At 34.2% G+C, this 20,406-nt stretch overlaps 2 protein-coding genes across 2 annotated transcripts in view; both read right to left on the bottom strand.

Moving 5' to 3' along the window:
* LOC127835293 (sulfotransferase 1A1-like) overlaps positions 1-20,406 on the bottom strand; it is a 368,467-nt gene that overhangs the window by 46,958 nt on the left and 301,103 nt on the right. The gene's annotated exons all lie outside the window — the stretch shown is intronic.
* On the bottom strand, positions 9,479-15,819 carry LOC127835274 (beta-1,3-galactosyltransferase 5-like). The gene is made up of 2 exons (XM_052361628.1): positions 15,765-15,819; positions 9,479-11,144 (listed from the first exon to the last, which is right to left on the bottom strand). The coding sequence occupies exon 2, from the start codon at positions 11,112-11,114 to the stop codon at positions 9,999-10,001; it is 1,116 nt and encodes a 371-aa protein (XP_052217588.1). The 5' UTR covers positions 11,115-11,144; positions 15,765-15,819; the 3' UTR covers positions 9,479-9,998.

The raw sequence follows: 20,406 nt of genomic DNA, 5'->3' as shown, positions 1-20,406 counted from the left end.
ATGATCATTCCCGTATAGCACCCCATGCGAACTACCAATAAAATCTTTCCGGGCATGAGGTCCGATATCTTATAAAATGTTCCGGACCCCAACAGCTTTTTCCGCACCTCTTGCTTATTGGACCAAACAAGAGAAAATACCATTTTAAGATTTTGTTATTATCATTATCATTATTATTATTATTATTATTATTAGTAGTAGTAGTAGTAGTAGTAGTAGTAGTAGTAGTAGTAGTAGTAGTAGTAGTAGTAGTAGTAGTAGTATCAATATTATTATTATTATTTTTAGGACGTTCACAATATTTAATAGTTCTAAATACAATAACACTAAAACTTTAAAATCGTTGTAAGAAAACATGGAACAACTTTCATTTCAAAGAGAAGAAAACTGTGTGTATACGTTACAAGTAATTTTAAACGGAAATATAAAACACTAGTACAATCATGGTGACGATCAAGATGGCGACGTCCGTGTCGAAACAGGTATTTTTCGCCGTCGCATACCCTTTCTTACATATTTTGTATTGTTAAATGCAGTTTACTATCTAGTTATATCAGAAAGACAGTGATTAGCGTTTATTTCGTATTAATATTCGCGTTATATCTCTACTTTACTCGCTACAAATGTTGTAAGCGGAAGATGTAATTTTGAGAATGGCACTTGGAGTTTGTTACGTCACCAGCAAAGATAGCCGTTCGAATCCGTTTTTTATACGTTAAAAAAATATTATATCGAAGTAAAATGAAAGTAAAACCGTCCGTTTACTTACATATTCCTAGTGTCGTGCTCATATTTAACTAAAGCTTTACATATTGTTTTTCATTGTCGGACACAAGGTCGACAGTTTCGGAAATATTATTGGACTTCAGCAAATTTTAGCGGACTTGTCCGAGGTCCGATGCATGGGTTGCGCATATTGAGTTTATGATTCGGAGTAAGTTCGTAGTGGCGTTATATAAATATTTGTGTTGTTCACTTTGCATTATGCTGCTATATATTTAGTTAAATGTTTCCCACCGAATAAAAAAGTACAATTGTAGGCATACGTTAGCTTATCGGGAAAGGGAGAATGATGAGGGATAAATCACCTCTAACGTTTCTTGTTTCCGTTCTTAATTAGAAAAGAGGCGCACGTTTGGATTTCATAATAATCATTTATATAATGATAAGAATATATAATAATATATAGAATTATGAGATTTGTTTGGACCATCCATATTAATAAACTTTTGTTTTTGTTGACAGAATGAACACTACAGACGATCAAAATTATAGGCCCCGGTTGAAACTAGGTTAGCCCGACAGGAAGATGACGTGAGGTCAGCGTGCACTATGTCCATATCGTGTGATTCCTCTTGCTTTTCCGAAAGGTGCCCTGAAAGGTCCATACCCAATTAAAATAACGCATACCGATACTACGCTAAATAGGCGGTTTGTATGTCCACCTGACGCCGCCCTTAATGCAAAGTCCTGGCCGAAACTAGGTCAGAAAAAAAGGCAGCAGACGGAAGGTTAGCGTCCACTAGTTCGCTAACGCTGGATTGCTCTTGTTTGTTCGAGAAGTTCCCTTTAAGGTGTATATGCGCGCTGTAAGCATTAAACGCTTAAAGGGCAGCATATACATTCTCCTGACGCTGACCCTTATTAAAAGACTGTGAAGAAAGAAGATCATTCCGACAAGATGTCAACGAGAGGTAAGCATGCACTGTGTCGCTTTCGGCTGATTTGTCGTCTGTAACGAGTCCTTTAATGTGCAAATTCACTTACTGGAACAAACGCTTACTACGCAAAATAGGTTGTTAGCATGTCCTATTGACGCCGACCCTAATTAAATGTCCCGGCCGAAACAAGGTAAGCCAGACATTCGGCTGACGGTAGGTTAGCGTGCACTTGGTCGCATCGGGGGGAATATGTCATTGTTCACCGATAGGGACCCTTAAAAGAAAATTGTCATTGGAAATAACGCCTACTTATTAGAGTTACGTGCTACTGACGTCGATCCTAATTAAAACTCCCGGTCAAAACTAGGTCAGTCGTTTAGGATGCCGTCGAAAGGTCAGCCTGCACTAGGTCGCTTCTTATATGTCCGATAGGGACCCGTAAATACGGATACCCATTTATTGGAAATAACGCATACTTCGCTAAATATGCTGCATATACGTTCCCTGACACCGGACGAACAACGCCGGACAAAAATTGATCACCTATGCTCCCCTTGAGCACGTTTCGCTCAGGTAAGCAAACAACACAGTTTGGATATCCTCAGCATTTTATAATATCAACAACGTCTTCGTAATTGTTTGGTTTGAAATTCCTCATACTTTCATTTTAAATAAATCTATTTTCTTACGAATAATGTTCATACATTTTATTTTCAATATTAATTGAACTGTTGCAAAAGTTGCAAAATCTACATTTGCCCGCTTCTGTCATGTTGTTTCACATGATTTGTAACATCAGGATAAACGATGATCAAATTTTATTGTATTGTGTTGTTTTTTTAACTATTCTGTAATAGATATAGTACAAATACGTATATGCAATTTATGTTTAAATCTTTAAGTATACTCCTTTTGTTATAACATATAATATACATATTACCGTGTGACCTTTATTATGAATATACATAAACCTCACATATTTGTTGTTTAATCTGACATACCGAAAAGTAACGAATTATACTTAGCGTAACTTAATTACTCAAACTTATAAAATACATACCCCAGTGAAATCATTATTATTTAATTCAAACTTTTCAAACTTCCGTTTTGAGAACATTAGATACCGATAATTTATGTCTTATATTTAAGGCAATTTTACCTTTTACCTTGCATAAGCACATTTGCTTGTTTTTTTGTGTTTACATGTTGTATTTTATTCTTTTTTTCTATGTCTCTATTGGGGACAAGTTGTTTTTTGTAAAAAAAATCTCACTTTTGTCATTATTTCCTTTTCCTTCTTCATGTCTATGGAATATTCACCTTTTTGTATTCCTTATTTTTGCTATCTATTTTTGTTTGTATGTATGGACATCTTATGTCCTACACGAGAAACCAACTGGACATGTTTTAAAACAGAAAATTACTGGACAAGCACACACAAATTAGCATTTACATCACCCTCCACCTCTTCAAATGATTAAATTATGCACTCTGGATGTAAAAGGGCTAAGCAATAAAGACAAACGCATAAAAATCTTCAAATGGTTAGACGAAAAAAAGTATATGCCTATTAGCAAGAACGTCACTTGACACATACTTTAGCACAAACCTTCAAAGATGAATGGGACGGAGACATCTATCTCAGTGGACAACATATTAAAAAAAAAGGCGTTGCCTTTCTGATAAAAAATAAAATAGGGATCACAGTCGATAACTTTAACGAAAAAATAATTGGCAGACAAGCAAGTATAGGTATCAAAATACACGAAACACATTTAACATTAATCAACGTTTACGGCCCTAACAATGATGATTCCACATTTACGAAACATTACTATCCTTTATAATTAATAACCAAGATAAAAACATTATAGTCGGTGGTGATTTCAATACTGTCCTTAACCCATTAATAGATAAAAAGAAGGGAAACCCTTATACTCATCCTAAAAATAGAAACATTTTCAACAACATAATTGAAATCTACAATATGATAGACATTTGGCCTACAGTATATCCAAACGAAAGCAAATTCAGGTGGCACTCAAACACGAAACCAACAATATTCTGTAGATTAGACTGTTTTTTAATATCTGAGTCAATTTGCAACATTGTTGACACATGTAGCATAAAACCAGGATTTATGACTGACCACTCACTAGTTGAACTTAAACTACACAATATACAGCCTGAAAGAGGCCCAGGATACTTTAAAATTAATAACAGCATCTTATTAGATACACAATATCAAACACAAATAAAACAAGAAATATTCAACAAAGTTCAAAATAATAATGATGCGAACCTAAACACATTATGGGAAGTAATAAATGGAAATATACGTATTACAACGATTAGATACGCGTCTTTCAAACAAAGAGAAACTTGAAACTGAAACTATCAATATTATTAAAACACTTTAAAAACAATTACATGAAACAAACACAAACGATACCAAAGCCATTTAAAATGAAATAACATTAAAAAAAAAAACAAATATAAGAAGGAATTTATCATACACATCTCAATGGAATTGTATTAAGAGCACGCGCACAGCATGTTGAACACAATGAAAAAAATACAAAATACTTCGCAAACATAGAAAAACGTAGAAGTGAACAAAAAACTGTACACAAACTAGTAGTCAAATGGCGAAGATATAACAAACAGAACTCAAATACTAGAAGAACAACGTTAATTTTTCGAAACCCTTTATAAACGAAAACATGTTGAAAATAACACCCTTTTTAAAAGTACACATCATGCTTTTAATCAAGAGGAAAAACTACTGTGCGACGGATTACTAAATGAATATGAATGTGGAAAAGCACTAAAAGAAATGCAAAATAACAAAAGCCCAGGATCTGATGGCATCACAATCGAATTTTATAAAATATTCTGGAATAATATTAAAACACATTTAATTAATTCACTAAACTATTCATTTAACAACGAAAACTTAACTACGCTAATAAAACAAGGTAATATCACTCATTCCAAAACCTGGAAAAACATTAGAATCCTTATCAAACTGGCGCCCGATTAGTTTACTGAACAACGATTATAGAATTGCAACTAAAAGTATACCAAACAGAATTTAAAAAATATTACCATCCGTCATTTCAAGATCTCAATCTGGTTTCATTAAGACGTTACATTGGTGAAAACGTACGTTTGATACAAGAATCCATAAATTATTTCAACCAACCAAACAATTCTGGTCTCATTTTCTTCGCAGACTTCGAAAAAGCTTTTGATTCACTAGACCATTCGTTTATGTTCTCTTGCTTAGAAAATATAAACTTTGGTGAAAGTCTAATTAAATGGGTCAAACTTTTTTATACCGATATTAACAGTATAATAATAAACAATGGCTTTTTCTCAAACAGTTTTAACATCGAACGAGGGGTAAGACAAGGATGTCCACTTTCATCCTCGCTATTTATAATATGCATCGAGTATCTATCACACTGTATCCAATCAAATAAACATATAAAGGGAATATCGCTAGAACCTGATAAAGAAATTAAACAGTCCCTTTTTGCTGACGATGCAACTTATTTCTTAAATATCAGTAGTGACTTATTCAATAATCTTATAGAATCGCTAACCCTTTATGGAATGGCATCGGGCCTTAAACTAAACAAAAGTAAATGCACTGTGCTACGAGTAGGTAAATTTAAACAAAGTTATATTCGTCTTAAAAAAAGAAATGAAATTCAACTGGACATCAGATGAAGCAACAACGTTTAGGAATAACCTTTACAAACAATAAAAATGAAACAATTCTAAAAAAACATATTGCCTAAACTACAAAAATTTAAAAATTGTTTAAAATCATGTCAGCATCGTTAACCTACACTAATCGGAAAAAACACCGTATTGAAAACGTTTGCACTTCCTAAATTAATGTATACATTAACAGTTCTCCCAAACCCACCAAATGATATTATTGAAGATATAAAATCAGAAATATTGAATTTCATATGGGACGGTAAACCTGATAAGATCAAGCGAACTCAATTAATTCAATCAGTAGAATATTGAGGTATCAGACTTACGGATAAAGATTCATTCCTGAATGCAATAAAATGCGGTTGGGTTAAAAGATATTTAGATAATACCAATACAAGTAAATGGAAATTATTCTACCAGAAAATTCTTAAAACATATGGTGACTCCTTACTTTTTGAATGTAATATCGACAATAATATTTTAGATGAAATATCAACCAAAAACATACTTCTATCGAATGTTCTATCGGCATGGTGTAAAGTTACTCATAATTTAGAAACCAAAATAAACAGTAAAATCATTCTATGGAACAATTAAGACAAAACTACTAACAATAAAACGTTTTTCTATAAACACTGGTTCAAACGAAACATAAAATATGTAGATCAATTGTACGACTACATAATAAACGACTTCTTTTCTTTTGATAACTTATGCTACATATTCGGCATACCAACAAGTAATTTCCTGATGTACTACACATTGATCAAAAGTATACCCGTACATATTCAAGCTGTTATCGACATAAATAACACACCATGTACTCAAAAAACATTCGTAGAAAACATTATTGCAAAACAAAGCCAAAACGAACAAAATATTTTACACATTTCAAATTAAAAACGCTTCCGAAACCTCTAGAGCTCAAACTAAATAGCAAAACCTTCTTGGAGAAAAAGAATTTAATTGGAAACAAATATTTGTCATGCCATATAAATCAACTACTGATAGCACTCTGAGAAATTTTCAATATAAATACATCCAGATACATGAAAACATTCTTGAACTAAAACGTAAAACACGCAAACTGGAACGCATGTGGAGAAAATACAAACAACCAGACCAATATGAACTTTTCAAAAATGCCAGAAATAAATACACTTTCGAGTTGAATGCAGAGAAGCAACGATCGCTTAGTCAAAAAGTAATTGATTTTCACGGAGATTCTAAAAAAACTCTACAAGTTTGTATCAGAATTAACAGGAAAAAATACTGATAACCCTATGCCGGAAGGTGAAAGCGACACCGCGATAGCTGAAAATTTTGCCGATCACTTTCTGGATAAAATTAACAAAATTCGAGATGCCCTTGCAAGTTTCGAAAAATTCACACCCGATCACAAGGAGGTGCCATGTTTCGGTATGTTCGAGGAGCTAACCCATGATGAAGTGAAAAAGATCATCAATCATCTTCAAACAAAATCATGCGAACTAGATGCATTGCCAACAAGAGTACTAAAGTCATTTTTAAACGAGTTACTACCGTTCGTGACAAAATTGGTTAATCTCTCTCTCTGAGTCAAGGAGTTGTTCCTTCAAAATTTAAACAGGTAATAGTAAGACCCCTTCTTAAGAAAATTGGACTAGACCTGAGTTATGCCAACTATAGACCAGTGAGCAACTTATCATTTCTATCGAAAGTGATTGAAAAGGCTGCTGTGTTTAGACTCAATATACACGTAAATGAAAACAATCTCCTTCCAAAAAATCAGTCAGCCTACAGACAATTCCATTCTTGTGAATCTGCTTTACTTAGACTAGTCAATGATATACTCGAAGGTATGGAAGAACAAGAGGTTACAGCACTTATCGCCATTGATTTGAGTGCCGCCTTCGATACAGTCGATCATGACATTCTACTAGACGTGTTGCAAAAACAATACGGTGCATGTGGCACGGCACTAAACTGGATAGACTCGAATCTTCGTCCAAGAAGCTGTCGCATAAGTGTTAATTCAGCTTTATCGGCGGCACGTTCTTTGGAGTGTAGTGTCCCCCAGGGTAATTGTCTTGGTCCATGGCTCTACCTGACGCACGCTGGAACACTGTTTGATGTCGTTCCTCCCTCCATCACAGTCTACGGTTTTGCAGACGACCACACCGCAAACAAGCGATTCAAACCTACATCGCATCTTCTTCTGTTGAAAGAACTGCCATTCAAGAACTTGAAAGTTGTGCACTCGTTATTAACAACTGGATGAACGAGAATAAACTGAAAATGAACGCATCAAAAACGGAATTCATCATGTTCGGTAGTAGACCCCAATTAAATAAATGTCAATCTAAACAAATAGATATTGCTGGTGACACTGTTAAAGCAGAAAAATGCATACGGTATTTGGGTGCATATTTAGACGAAACACTAAATTTTAAAGAACACATCAAAATTAAGTGCCGTACAGCCATGTACAACTACCTTAAAATCAAAAACATAAGGAAATACTTTACAAAAGAAGCAACAGAAATACTCGTTTTGTCTTTGGTAATATCTCATCTAGATTATTGTAATCTCATCTTGTATGGAACAGCTCAATGCGAAATAAACAAAATGCAACGTATCCAAAACATGTGTGCCAAATTGGTACTCGGCCGACAGAAATATGACAGTTCAAATGATGCCTTGTATGAACTACACTGGCTACCAGTAAAGGCTATGATAACATTCAAATTACTGAACTTCACGTATAATTATTCTGTTGGTAACGCACCAAAATACCTTACAGAACTTTTAAAAGAAAAAGTACCAGCACGTAACCTACGATCTACCGTCTCGTATGACGGATGTTATGATGTGAAACGCACAAAGAGAAAGACTTTCATGGACAGGAGTTTCGGAGTTGTTGGTCCGAAACTGTGGAATGACCTTCCATCAAGCATCCGGACTTCCGCATCAATAAACATTTTCAAAAGGAATTTGAAAACATTTCTCTTCAGAGACTTTTACAACCTATTTTAATTGGAATACCTGTGATTTAAAAAAATAATCGAGACTCAGTTGTACGGGCTTATTGTTCACTATGACTCATAGGACAAAGCAATTAAAGAATTGTGCGGGCTTCTTTGCTCGAAAAGGATATTTATTGTACAAGTGACTGGTAACCAAGAATCATTAGGGCTTCTTTGCTCAATGATTGAATAACATCAACCAGCTGCCTTTAAGTCATGCTTAGGCCTTCTAGTTGTGTCTTATAGTCACACTGTAATTTTAACCTTCAAGTTGTGTCTTGTAGTCACACTTGGTCAGTCTATTTGTGACTTGTAGTCACGATAGTTCAAATAAGGTTAAAACTCAAAAGAAGTGTCCTTAAGTATGACAGGTGACCGGTAGCTGTGGGATCCGACAGCCAGAGAGAAGAAATATCCTTTTACGTATCCTTTTAGTTAATGAAAAACAGTGTCTTTATGTTGCCAAATATTTGCTCATATTATCATTATAATTATTGTCTTAACTCTAGTTATATCAATTTATTACATAATATTTTACTTTTACTGTGTTTTAATAGTGTAGCCGGTATTGTTTTATTGCTTAAGTTCTTTATAGCATTCGTATTTATATCACACATTTTAAGATCATTAATCCTTTAACTAATGCTGCATAATATTATCAATACCTCTTATCTTTTATCAATTTTATGAACATATATATGTTTAGTACAACGCCATTGAATATAATTATATAAATAGGCGTTTCATCAAATTATCAAGTTTTCAAGTTTCAAGTTTTCAGATAATCATAGCGACAAATAAATATCTTTTTTTAAGTGCAACCTATCCAACACAAATCAATGTGATATGTGTAGTGAACATATTGAAACAATAGAACACCTTTTCTGGGAGTGTAAACATATTCAATCTCTATGAAAATAATTGACAACCATTTTAGAGAAACAACAATTAAATGTTAAACTATCTCTCTTAGACATCAGTTTAGGTGTAAATACCTTCAAAATACAAGACGTTAATAACACTGTGAATTACATAATTATATTCATGAAATATTTTATTTTCAGCATGAAATACAGAAAACAAATACCTACAATGAACGGTTTTATCAATTATTTAAAACTAAAGATCCAAATTGAAAAAGAAATTGCCCTTAGCAATTATACACTTCATATATTTGAACAAAAATGGAAACACATTAAACTTTCATAAACAAGTCCAGTATGCTTCTACCCTCTTCATGCAACTCATCCTTATTCACAACTATTCTGTTGTTTTTTTTCTTTTCTTCGTTTCTTTTCTATAAACCCTTCTTTTTTAATCTAAAGGAAATCACGAAGTCAAAAAAGTATATAAATTTGCATATATTGTATAACATGTCTGAACATTATTGTTGGTACATGGTATCACTTAGTTTTATGATCATATACATGTATACATTGTATGTCTTATATTGAATGATAATAAAAAAGTACTAGTTCTAGGCCCAGGAAACGGACTCGAGAGCATTTATATAAGCCTTAGGCTTTTGATGCAATCGAGCAAAAATAAATAGGTTTAAACTAAACATAAATGCTTTGCTTTGCAAAATACAACATATTTGTTAACAAAATGTATGAAAAGCTGTACAGGCATTCCATAACTCCCTCATAAGGAAAGAAGATACTTTCGTTGACGAAATTTTGCCGGATACTGCAAACGCGCATGGAAATGGTTCACTGTCAAGCCAATATGTGAATCCGTTATGTTGCACCAGCTCAGCCTTTACAATTTTACCCAGAATTCCTGTTACAAAGACATCTTCTATCGGTATATATGGCAAATATTCGGATACTGTGAACATTCTCGAAATGATGTTACCGGAAATGACGTATGAGTTACCAGCTGCGTAGTTGGGATACTGAGGCATTGGAAAATCGGTCCATTTAACAGCCCATTTGCCTGTGCGCCTCACTGGAGAATCGGAGTTAATGTGGCCGTGAATAGATCCATCTGTCGTATACCTGAATGTCTTTAAGTATTTTATTAAGACTGGAATGTTAACGAACACGTCTTCGTCTAGTTTTAACATATAATCGATCTCACTGCAGTAAACAGATACCCACTTGAGCGTCACCAACATTTTTCTCGTTAAGTTGTAATACGACTCCACAAAATCCGCCTGTACAATGTCACCATAGAAGTGACTTTCATTGCGGACGGCGAGATCAGTATAGGCGTCCCCGTCCCGCCCTAAAACGAACACCAATTTCACCGAGAACGGAGACGTGTATCGCCCGTAAGATCCAATAGTATTCCTTATTACGGCTCTTATGCTGACATGACTTGGAACAGATGGTACGACTATTAACAAATATGGCGAGTTCAGATCACAAATAGGTTTACCAGTTATGATCAGTTCATGATCAATAGGATTTACCTTTGTTTCAGGTAGAGAAAAGTATCTGGCTTCAATCGCTTGTAGTTGTAGGCGATCGACTTTACCGGAGTAGTTCAAATAAAAATTGTTCCATTTCACCTTTGGTTGCTCTTTTCTTGTCAGTTCCTCGAATTCGGCGTCATATTGATGAGTTATACCGACGTGCTTGTCATCGATGGTGTATTTTGTCGATTTGATGCCAATCGACACGACAGTATGATCAATGACGCAGAAGAAAACGACCATACACGTACTCCAAACGCAAATGGTTTTTACGATTTTACTCGGTTTGTTCCGCATCACGAAGAGTCGATACGTTTGTTGTCGCACCTATAAATACAAAATATTGCTAAATGTATCCAATTTTATTATTAATATGTAGACATAAAGTCCACGATGGCTCGTAGTTGCGATGATCGGCAAGAAAATTTTGAGCCATCCAAATACGAGCCACACAATTCCTAATTGAACTCATTTATTCCTAGTGGACTCTGCCATCCTTCTAAATTAGATCAATTTATTTCCAAAATTAGGGATGTCTTGTATATTTATTTCTATATTTAGAATATTTCTTACAGAAATCCATTTAAGCAAACAGCGCAGACCCTGATGAGACGCCGCGTGATGGGTCTACGCAGTTTGCCAAGGCCTTTTTTCTAGACGCTATGCATAAATGGGTTAATGTGTTTACTTACATTTGCTTGCAAAATATTTGAATCATCAGTGAAAGAGTATTATTAATTCCTAAACTCCGTTCTAAGTACTGCATATGCACTAACATGAATATATATTTAAAATTTATAAAATATGTGAACAAACAAATATAACATAATTATTTAAAATAAGATTAGATCAGCGCATTTTTCACGAAACACATTACATGTAAGACTCAGAAAAAATATATAAAACATGCATTGGCACTTACAATTTCACTATACAAACACAATTTTATTAAATCAATAAAAAATAACAAACGTGTACAAACCGAATAAAGATGACACAACACTATTTTTTATTCTGCATTTATATCCATAATGAAAGAATGCCAAGTGTTATTTAGTGTTTTAGCACAGATAGTGAAAATGCTGCTTTTGCAAAAAAAAGCTTATATAAGAAGCGTTTTTTTTATTTTACTCAAACCCAGAAACAATTCAGTCGATGACAAGTTTGCAGCATCTGTAAAATCAATTATCACATGACACTAATCAAGTGCGCGCGATAAACAACGTTCAGCGACCTAAGGAGAATCCCAGACAAGCGAACAAAAGATGGTGTGAAATACTGACTGGGACTTCACGTCGAGCAATAAAATAAGTTTGACAATCGAAAATTCGAGTAAAAAATATATGAGCATTATAACATGGTAATTGGGGGAAACTTCGAACCTTGTAAATGTAGTAATAGTGTTAGCGGCGGTGTTGCTGATGCTTGAAGGGGTGGTGTCGTTGTGATGATAGTGGGGATATTGTTTACAGTAAACATTACATCGGAAAAATATAATTAAACAAACTCAGTCTTCAAAAATGTAAATCAAGCGGTATTTAATATCAAGGTCAGCTTTTCTTTCATTAATAGGTTGGCAACTAGCCCAATTTACAAGGTGTGAAAAAGAATGTAAATATATGCTGTCTTTTGCGGTAAGCTTGCCATACGTTTGGACACGATTATAATCGAAAAAGGTAATACTAAGACACACATTTTTAACTTACACTATAATCTGGATTTCATGTTGCTTTCTCTGATACACGTATTATGAACAGAACAGAACATGTGTTTTATTATGACCTGCACAATGTACATCGTCAGTATAACAAAACAAACAAAGCATGATTATGAACATTCATGTCACGTTAATCATATGTTTTCAGTAACTACGGTGTACCTGTATATACGGTATACCTTGTCTTTATTATAAAACTTATTACATTTGATTGTGATATACATACATATTATGTTATTCAAAATGTTAAAGTATGTGTCCTTGTTGTACGAGGATGAACTTACATTTAACAACGAGTTTCGTTTATTTAATGCGTATTTAATAAAAGGAGAAATTTTAATTAATTTTGTTTTGTTATCAATGCCCAACATTTCCAACAAATTAAACATCGATGGACTTTGGTTATAATACTTTGGTACATATTTTTGCGTATCTCCTCTAAAAATGGACATAAAAGCATAAAATATTATTCATCTTCAATATCATGTGAATTACAAAATAAACAATAACGCTGATCCCTAGCAATTCTATTTCTACCATATCTACCAGTTTTTATTTTATGCTTTCCGGTGGTTTATAGAGAAATATCAGTGAAATAAAACTGGTATTCCACTGTTTTAAACAGTGAAAAATAACAGTGAAAAATATCGATATTTGTCACTGTTTAACTGTGAAATGACGTCATTTTTTCAACGAAATGACGTCATAAATCCAGCGAAAGTATCCAGTTTAACTCATTTACAATGTAAATAAACGGTGAAAAAAGCATAATATAAAAAGAAAATTTGTTGGATTCATTGGAATATCGATTTTATTTCACTCGAGATCATAGAAAATAAATATTTTCACTCGTGGCTGCGCCACTCGTGAAAATATTGTTTTCTATGATCACTCGTGAAATAAAATCGATATTCCACCGAATCCAACAAATATCCTCTATGTATTCTTAGTGGGTGAACCGATAGCCTTAGTCAACAGAAAAACATTCTCAGGCTGCTAGGTAGTAAATCAAGGTATGATTCGTAATGAAAATTGTTTTTTAAAAGTACATAATTAGTAAGAACATGGTTTGTCTGCATGTTCTGGGACCATTCCTGAATAAAATTGTCGATGATTTAAAATCGACATTTTCAGCGTCTTCAAAAATATAAGAGAAACCATGAATGCTTACAATCTGCTTTGACCTGCTCAGAAACCTTTTAAATAATAATATTATCTGTATGTATAATTTTACTCCAGTATTTAATAATTGTTAGATACCTTGTAATAAAAAAAGGGCAGCGACCTAACTCCCCATATACGCTCGCATTAGATGTATTAGTTTTAAGTATAAAAAAAACGTTTGCAAAATTTTAGGTGCATTCTCTCTAGTTCTTTTGATTGCGTGAAACCCCATACCTCTGCTGAAAAGATACGTATAGAACCAACACATGATTCAAAGAGTTGACACAATATGTTTGGCTTTAGTTCGTACTTTTTACAATGTTGCAAAAGTACGTTTAATGCCTTTATAGCTTTACCTGCTAAATATTCTTGATTCAGCTTAAAATTCCCTGTGAAATTGAAGAGATAATTAAAATCGTCTACAACAGTTAATGTTTTGCCATCAACATTCCATTTTATATATTTGACAGCAGCCAGCCCCTCTTTCTAAAAACCATAATTTTAGTTTTTTCTGTGTTGACAGTAATTCCACATGTTTACAATACGAGTACAAAAGATTAATATTTGTTTGCAAGTAATCTGGCGATTTCGCAAAAATTGCCATATTGTCTGCAAAAAGTAAAAGCATTAACACACTATCGTCAAATAATAATCCCGTATTAGGTTCATTTTGCAAATAAAGCTCAAGGTCATTACTAAAGAATAAAAACAAAATCGGCGAGATTACCCCCCCCCCCCCCCCCCCCCACTGCCTCAAACCAACTGCATATTCAAAAAATCGGAATAGGTGTGACAGGATTTTACACCAGATTTTACTTTTTGATACTTGTCCCGTATTATTATGTCCCAATAAGTGATAATCCGTGTACCTATTTAATCTCTGTGTTTCTTTATACGAATACCACATGGCTGTTTGTCCATTGTTAAAATAAACCTACATAAGAGGGGGATTATGTGACATAGCTTTTCTTAACCCATTTATGCCTAGTGGACTCTCCTATCCTTCTAAATAGGACCAATTTATTTCCAAAATCAGGGATGTCTAGTATATTTATTTCTATATTTAGAATATTTTTTACTGAAATTTCTTTAAGCAAACAGCGTAGACTCAAATGAGACGCCGTATCGTGCGGCGTCTCATCTGGGTCTACGCTGTTTGCCAAGGCCTTTTTCCAGACGCTAGGCATAATTGGGTTAATTAATACGCAGTTCCAATTATTAGTAAAAATTTACAATATAGCCGATAACTGGCTTATACAGATGAAATTTTTAAATAATGGAAAAGAGGAAATATTAAAAGTTATAAACATTATCATTATATGGTGTAATGGTACAAAGTAATTGCACGAATAGTTCATAATATAGTGACTTTCAAAACCTGCATTTAATTATGTTAATCTCCCACAATACAAAAGTAATCGAATGACTGATGACCAGAAATGTAAGACACAATCAACTGACATGTATACAGCCTTTAGGTCAAGGTGAACAGCTTTTTGATTGCAGGTTACAAATATTTTATATATTTTATAATGTGTCCAAACTGAAGGATGAATCTGGAATAAATCTGTTGGAATTCAAATCTTAAATAGTTAGCTCTCAGATATGCCTTCGGGCATGTATATATTTTTAAGGATAGTGTTGCTTTATTAAAATTTATTATTGTACTATTGCTTGAGATAAATATGAATTAACTAATTGCATTATCAGCTTATACCATTTTAACAATCTTCGAACAGTCATATGAGCAAGTTTTAGTTAACATAAATCATATGAGTCGCGTTCTGAGAAAACTGGGCTAAATGCATGTGCGTAAAGCGTCTTTCCAGATTAGCCTGTGCAGTCCGCACGGGCTAATCAGGGACGACATTTTCCGCCATAACTGGATTTTCGTGTAGAAGAGACTTCTTTTGAACAAAAAATACTATAAAAGCGGAAAGTGTCGTCCCTGATTAGCCTGTGTGGACTGCACAGGCTAATCTGAGATGACACTTTACGCACATGCATTAAGCCCCGTTTTCTCAGAACGCGTCTCATATCGTGTTTTGAAATAAAGAAAACCGTACCTTGTATACGTCCAATGTAAAAGCTCTCTTTCCAATATAGTTAACATTGTATGTTTCTACACCTCGGGAAGTTATCACAATAGACACATTGATTGTTACTGTTTACATGCGGGATTTTACGCGTATGCGCACTGACCGGTAGGTTAAACACTAGTTATAGTAAAACATGTTGATACATGCACGCGTGTAAACAATTAGTTGATACGCATATACGAAATACACTTTAAACACATAATTGTAAATCTCAAATATCATATTAAGTACCAATATTTTATATATTTATAGGCATGTATATATATTTTACAAAATAAAGGGGTATCAATTTCATTTTACATGGAATGATAAAATGTGATAAATTTTAACTTGCAGCTTATAAATAACCACTTTCTGCTCATGATGCGAATTTAACTGTCAAAACATTTAATCTCTATACTAGTGATAATGAGTTTTAATATATAAAATTGTGTACTTGAAACTTGTTTATTTGCTTAAACGCCAATTACTATGAAAATACATATTCAATGGCGTTTTACAATAAGCTGAAAATAAAAAAAGGTAAACAATAAATAAATAATAAACCAATGATAAACCTGGAAAAAAGTATTCAATTATGGCGTTTTACAATAAGCTGAAAATAAAGCAAGTTAAAAAATATATAAATAATAATCCAATGATAAACCTGGTAAAAGAGATAAATTCGGGGTTATTTAAAACATTTAAAACATGCGGTATTTCGATAAAAATACATTATCTCAGAAAAATGCATAAAAATCACGGAAAAGGTAAGTTTGTAAATTCTTCTTAAAAGATTCTAAAGAATTCGATTGTCTACGATCCTGAGGCAAGGAATTCCAAAGTCTCGACCCTGCGGTACTGAAGCTCTTGTCACTGAATGTCTTTCGCTTATTGAACGGAACGTCATATGGGTCCATGTTAGAGCCGCATGACCGCAGACCTTGTCTATTTGGAATATGTTTCGTGAGCAGATCAGTGAGGTTAGTCGGGGCCTCATCATTTGAGCACTTGTACATGAATGTAAGTAGTTTAAATAGTATCCTTGCTTTGATCGGCAACCAGTGCAACTCATATAACGCTTGTTTCGAACTGTCAAACTTGCTTCGTTGTAAAACCAATTTGGCGCACATATTCTGAATTCGTTGCATTTTGTTGATTTCGCACTCTGCCACACCATACAGAATTACGTTACAATAGTCAAGGTGTGATAGAACAAGGGAGACAATGAGCATTTCTGCGGACTGTCTTGTAAGATACTTTCTTATGCTTTTGATCCTAAAGTAGTTTAACATGGCAGAACGAAATTTCATTGATACATATTTTTTGAAACTTAGGTATTCATCAAGGAATGCACCAAGGTACCGAATTGTTGGCTCTCGCTGGATTATGTACCATGCAATGTTTACTTCCTTTGTATGGATTTCCTGGAGTTGTTTCCGACTGCCAAAGAGAATAAACTCAGTTTTTGATGTGTTCATTTTTAATTTATTTGCATTCATCCAGTGGTTAATAGTAAATGTACATTTTTCAAGTTTAGTGATTGCGTTCTTTTCATTTGAAGTGGACGGCTTAAAAGTTGTCTTGGCAACGTGATCATCAGCAAACCCATATACTGAGATATTTTCTGGGATGACATCAAATAGAGTACCAGCATAGGCAAGGTATAACCATGGTCCTAAGCAACTTCCTTTTGGTACACTGCACTGCAGGGGGGCGCGCCGTTGACCGTCCGTCATTCACATGAACAGTGCAACAACGACCCCTCAAATATGAGTTCATCCAAGCAAGTGCGGTGTCTTGAAGACCATAATGGGTCTGAAGCACGTCAACCAAAATGTCGTGGTCCACGTTATCAAAGGCTGCACTAAGGTCAATGGCGAGCATGGTTGTTACTTCCTGGTTTTCCATGCCTGCCAATATGTCATTTACGAGCCTCAGTTAGGCAGATTCGCAGGAATGATGCCGACGGTAGGCGGATTGGTTCTTCGGTAGAAGCTCATGCGCGTCAACATGTACATTTAAACTATGTGTACTATGTACTTTCTTTATTTTATTATTTTTCCTTATAAAACATTTGGACCTATAATGGTAATGCTATTGCTTCGTGGTTTTTGTTTTCGGACATAACCTAAACGTACGCTATTGGTACGTTTAATTTGCCCGCTAGGAATTTATTTTTTTATAAATAGATATACTATTCATTGCATATCTTTCCGATTAAGCTGGCTACAGTGCGCAGTTTGTGATTGTCTGTATTGAACAAGTGACTTTTGATGGTTACATTACGGTGGATATGTAATTTAAGTTACATGATTATTGAGATAAATAACTCTATAAAATGACTGCTCATTACTATTTGATAAACAAGACGTTGAAGTGTTATACATTTGGTCAAATAAGCAGCTATTGGTCGGCTAACTTTGTTAATGACTCTCGTTTTGCTGTTTTCTATTAAACGCTTCTTATCAGATATAGAAAAAATAAAATTCGTTGAATTGATATCCCCGCCAAATACCTTGTATTTATGGATGGGTCCAAACCCCATCAATCCTAAACACTATTCAGTGAAGCATTGTTTGTATGCATTCCGATTCTTCTCATTGAAATATATACACCCACAATGTTTCTTGTTGCAATCTTGCAGAGTATGTATGATATAATCATGAAAAGTTACATTATGCAAAACAGCAAAGGGCAATACATCTTATTCTTAAACTTGGAGCATAAGCATGGCACATCTCATCAATGACATCATTACACCCATGAAGTTTCATATTTAAATCTTAAATGGTATCTAAGATATAGCCCCGAAAAGTTACATGTTACATACAACAAGGGGCAATTAATCTTATTTTAGAAAGTGTATGGTTATGGTTCTTGTAAATGGTATATCTCCTTGTTGATATGTATACATTAATTAAGATTCTTATTAATGTATTGTATAGTTTCTTATTTATAGGCCTGAACAGTTTGAAACAGACGTACGGACGGATGGACGTTCTGACAGACTTACGGACGTATTGTGGGACAGATTGCCTGCCTCATTGACGGAAATCGCCAATTCTTTCTCCCTCCGCCGTTGGTAGGGATAATTAAATTTCAATTCAGTGCAGTACGTTTAACTATTTTCCTCTAAAAGCGAACCGTCCATACCGCCTAGGTACTCAATAACACAGGATATATGATATATGTAACACTGAATTTATCACCCTGTATTTGATGGTGCCTGTTTTATATTTCTTTTTTTGTTAATCCATAAGAGCTAACAGCGATCTTTTATCAAGCGTGTAAAGCACGATAAAGTGCATGCAATATTATAAATTGTATATGCGTGCTTTTTTTTGTTCATGTTTTCCCATAACCTATTGGTAGGATCAATGCAAACAACAAGTACTAATGTATACGGCCATACCTTTATTATACATTCCACGAATATTCAAATATTTCTATGACCGAATATTGGAATACCAAATATGCTATTCGCTCCCTTCCCTTATATGTATCATCCATATTTATATATTTTTCTGAACTTTGCCTTTCAAAGGGCTTTACTCTATGGTAAATCTATTGGACCTTTAAAATCTTTCGTTCAATCATAAAAGACCTATCAAACAAGCATACCCACAACATTTATTATTATAATTACATTTTCATAATATTACTACGCACGCTTTGCAACCTAATAAAAAAAGAATTGAAGTCAAGAAATAATAGTTCTAAATTCATTAAAAAGCGCACCGCAACAACAAGCACCAATGCAGCTAAATGCATTATCGAAAAAAATAATAACAGAACGATAACAATGGGTATAGCGAACAATTGAATGAAAGGTCAGCCGGTGGCTATTTCGTTTGAATAACGAGTATTGAGATCAATATTGTTTAAACCAATTGTAAAAAGGTGTTATTTCTTTTTAGTAACAAGCCATGCGTAAATCTAATTGTTCAAGGACAATAAGATATGATAGGATCAATGAAGTTTGTCGACACATATTTCCCCCGAGACTGGCGGGGTCATTTAAAATGAAAAGTGGGTTTCCAGTGAAACATGTAAATCGCATTATAACTTCCTTTTACAATCGAAACCCGATGGCTCGAACTCGCTTGGCTCGAATTACCGGTTGGCGCGAACTCTCCTCGAAGCACCGTTTTTTATTTCTATATATTCATATACATTTTGGTCAGATGGCTCGAACTCGCTCGGATCGAATTGACATGACGCCCACTAGAATTGATCCACCAATCAGCGATCGATTAATCGGGTGCACTCGTTAGCAACGACATGTCCGCCATTTTCTAGACAAGCTACATGTTTAGGTTCACTTTTATTCCAACGAGTTTCTTTTGTTTTCCTCTTTAAAAAACGATTAAAAATGGTTAAACGGTGTCAATGGGGATTATGTTACTCGGACAATCGATATCCGGACAGATTAGTTGGTGACATTGAATTTATTTCGTTTCCAAAGCCGAAAAAAGATCTTGAGAAGTGTAAGAGATGGATAAAGGCATGCTGAAAATACGGGATTTGACGTCGATTATATCGTTATTTCCGCTAAAAATTCGGACAGAGTCAATGTACGACTCATTAGCAAATTTTCTTCCTTGAATTCGTTGACGTAGAGAGCATC

The sequence above is a fragment of the Dreissena polymorpha genome, chromosome 1 (assembly GCF_020536995.1).
Source record: "Dreissena polymorpha isolate Duluth1 chromosome 1, UMN_Dpol_1.0, whole genome shotgun sequence".
Classification (NCBI taxonomy): Eukaryota; Metazoa; Mollusca; class Bivalvia; order Myida; family Dreissenidae; genus Dreissena; species Dreissena polymorpha.
Note: the sequence above shows the minus strand (reverse complement) of the source record. Positions and strands in the feature narration are given on the sequence as shown.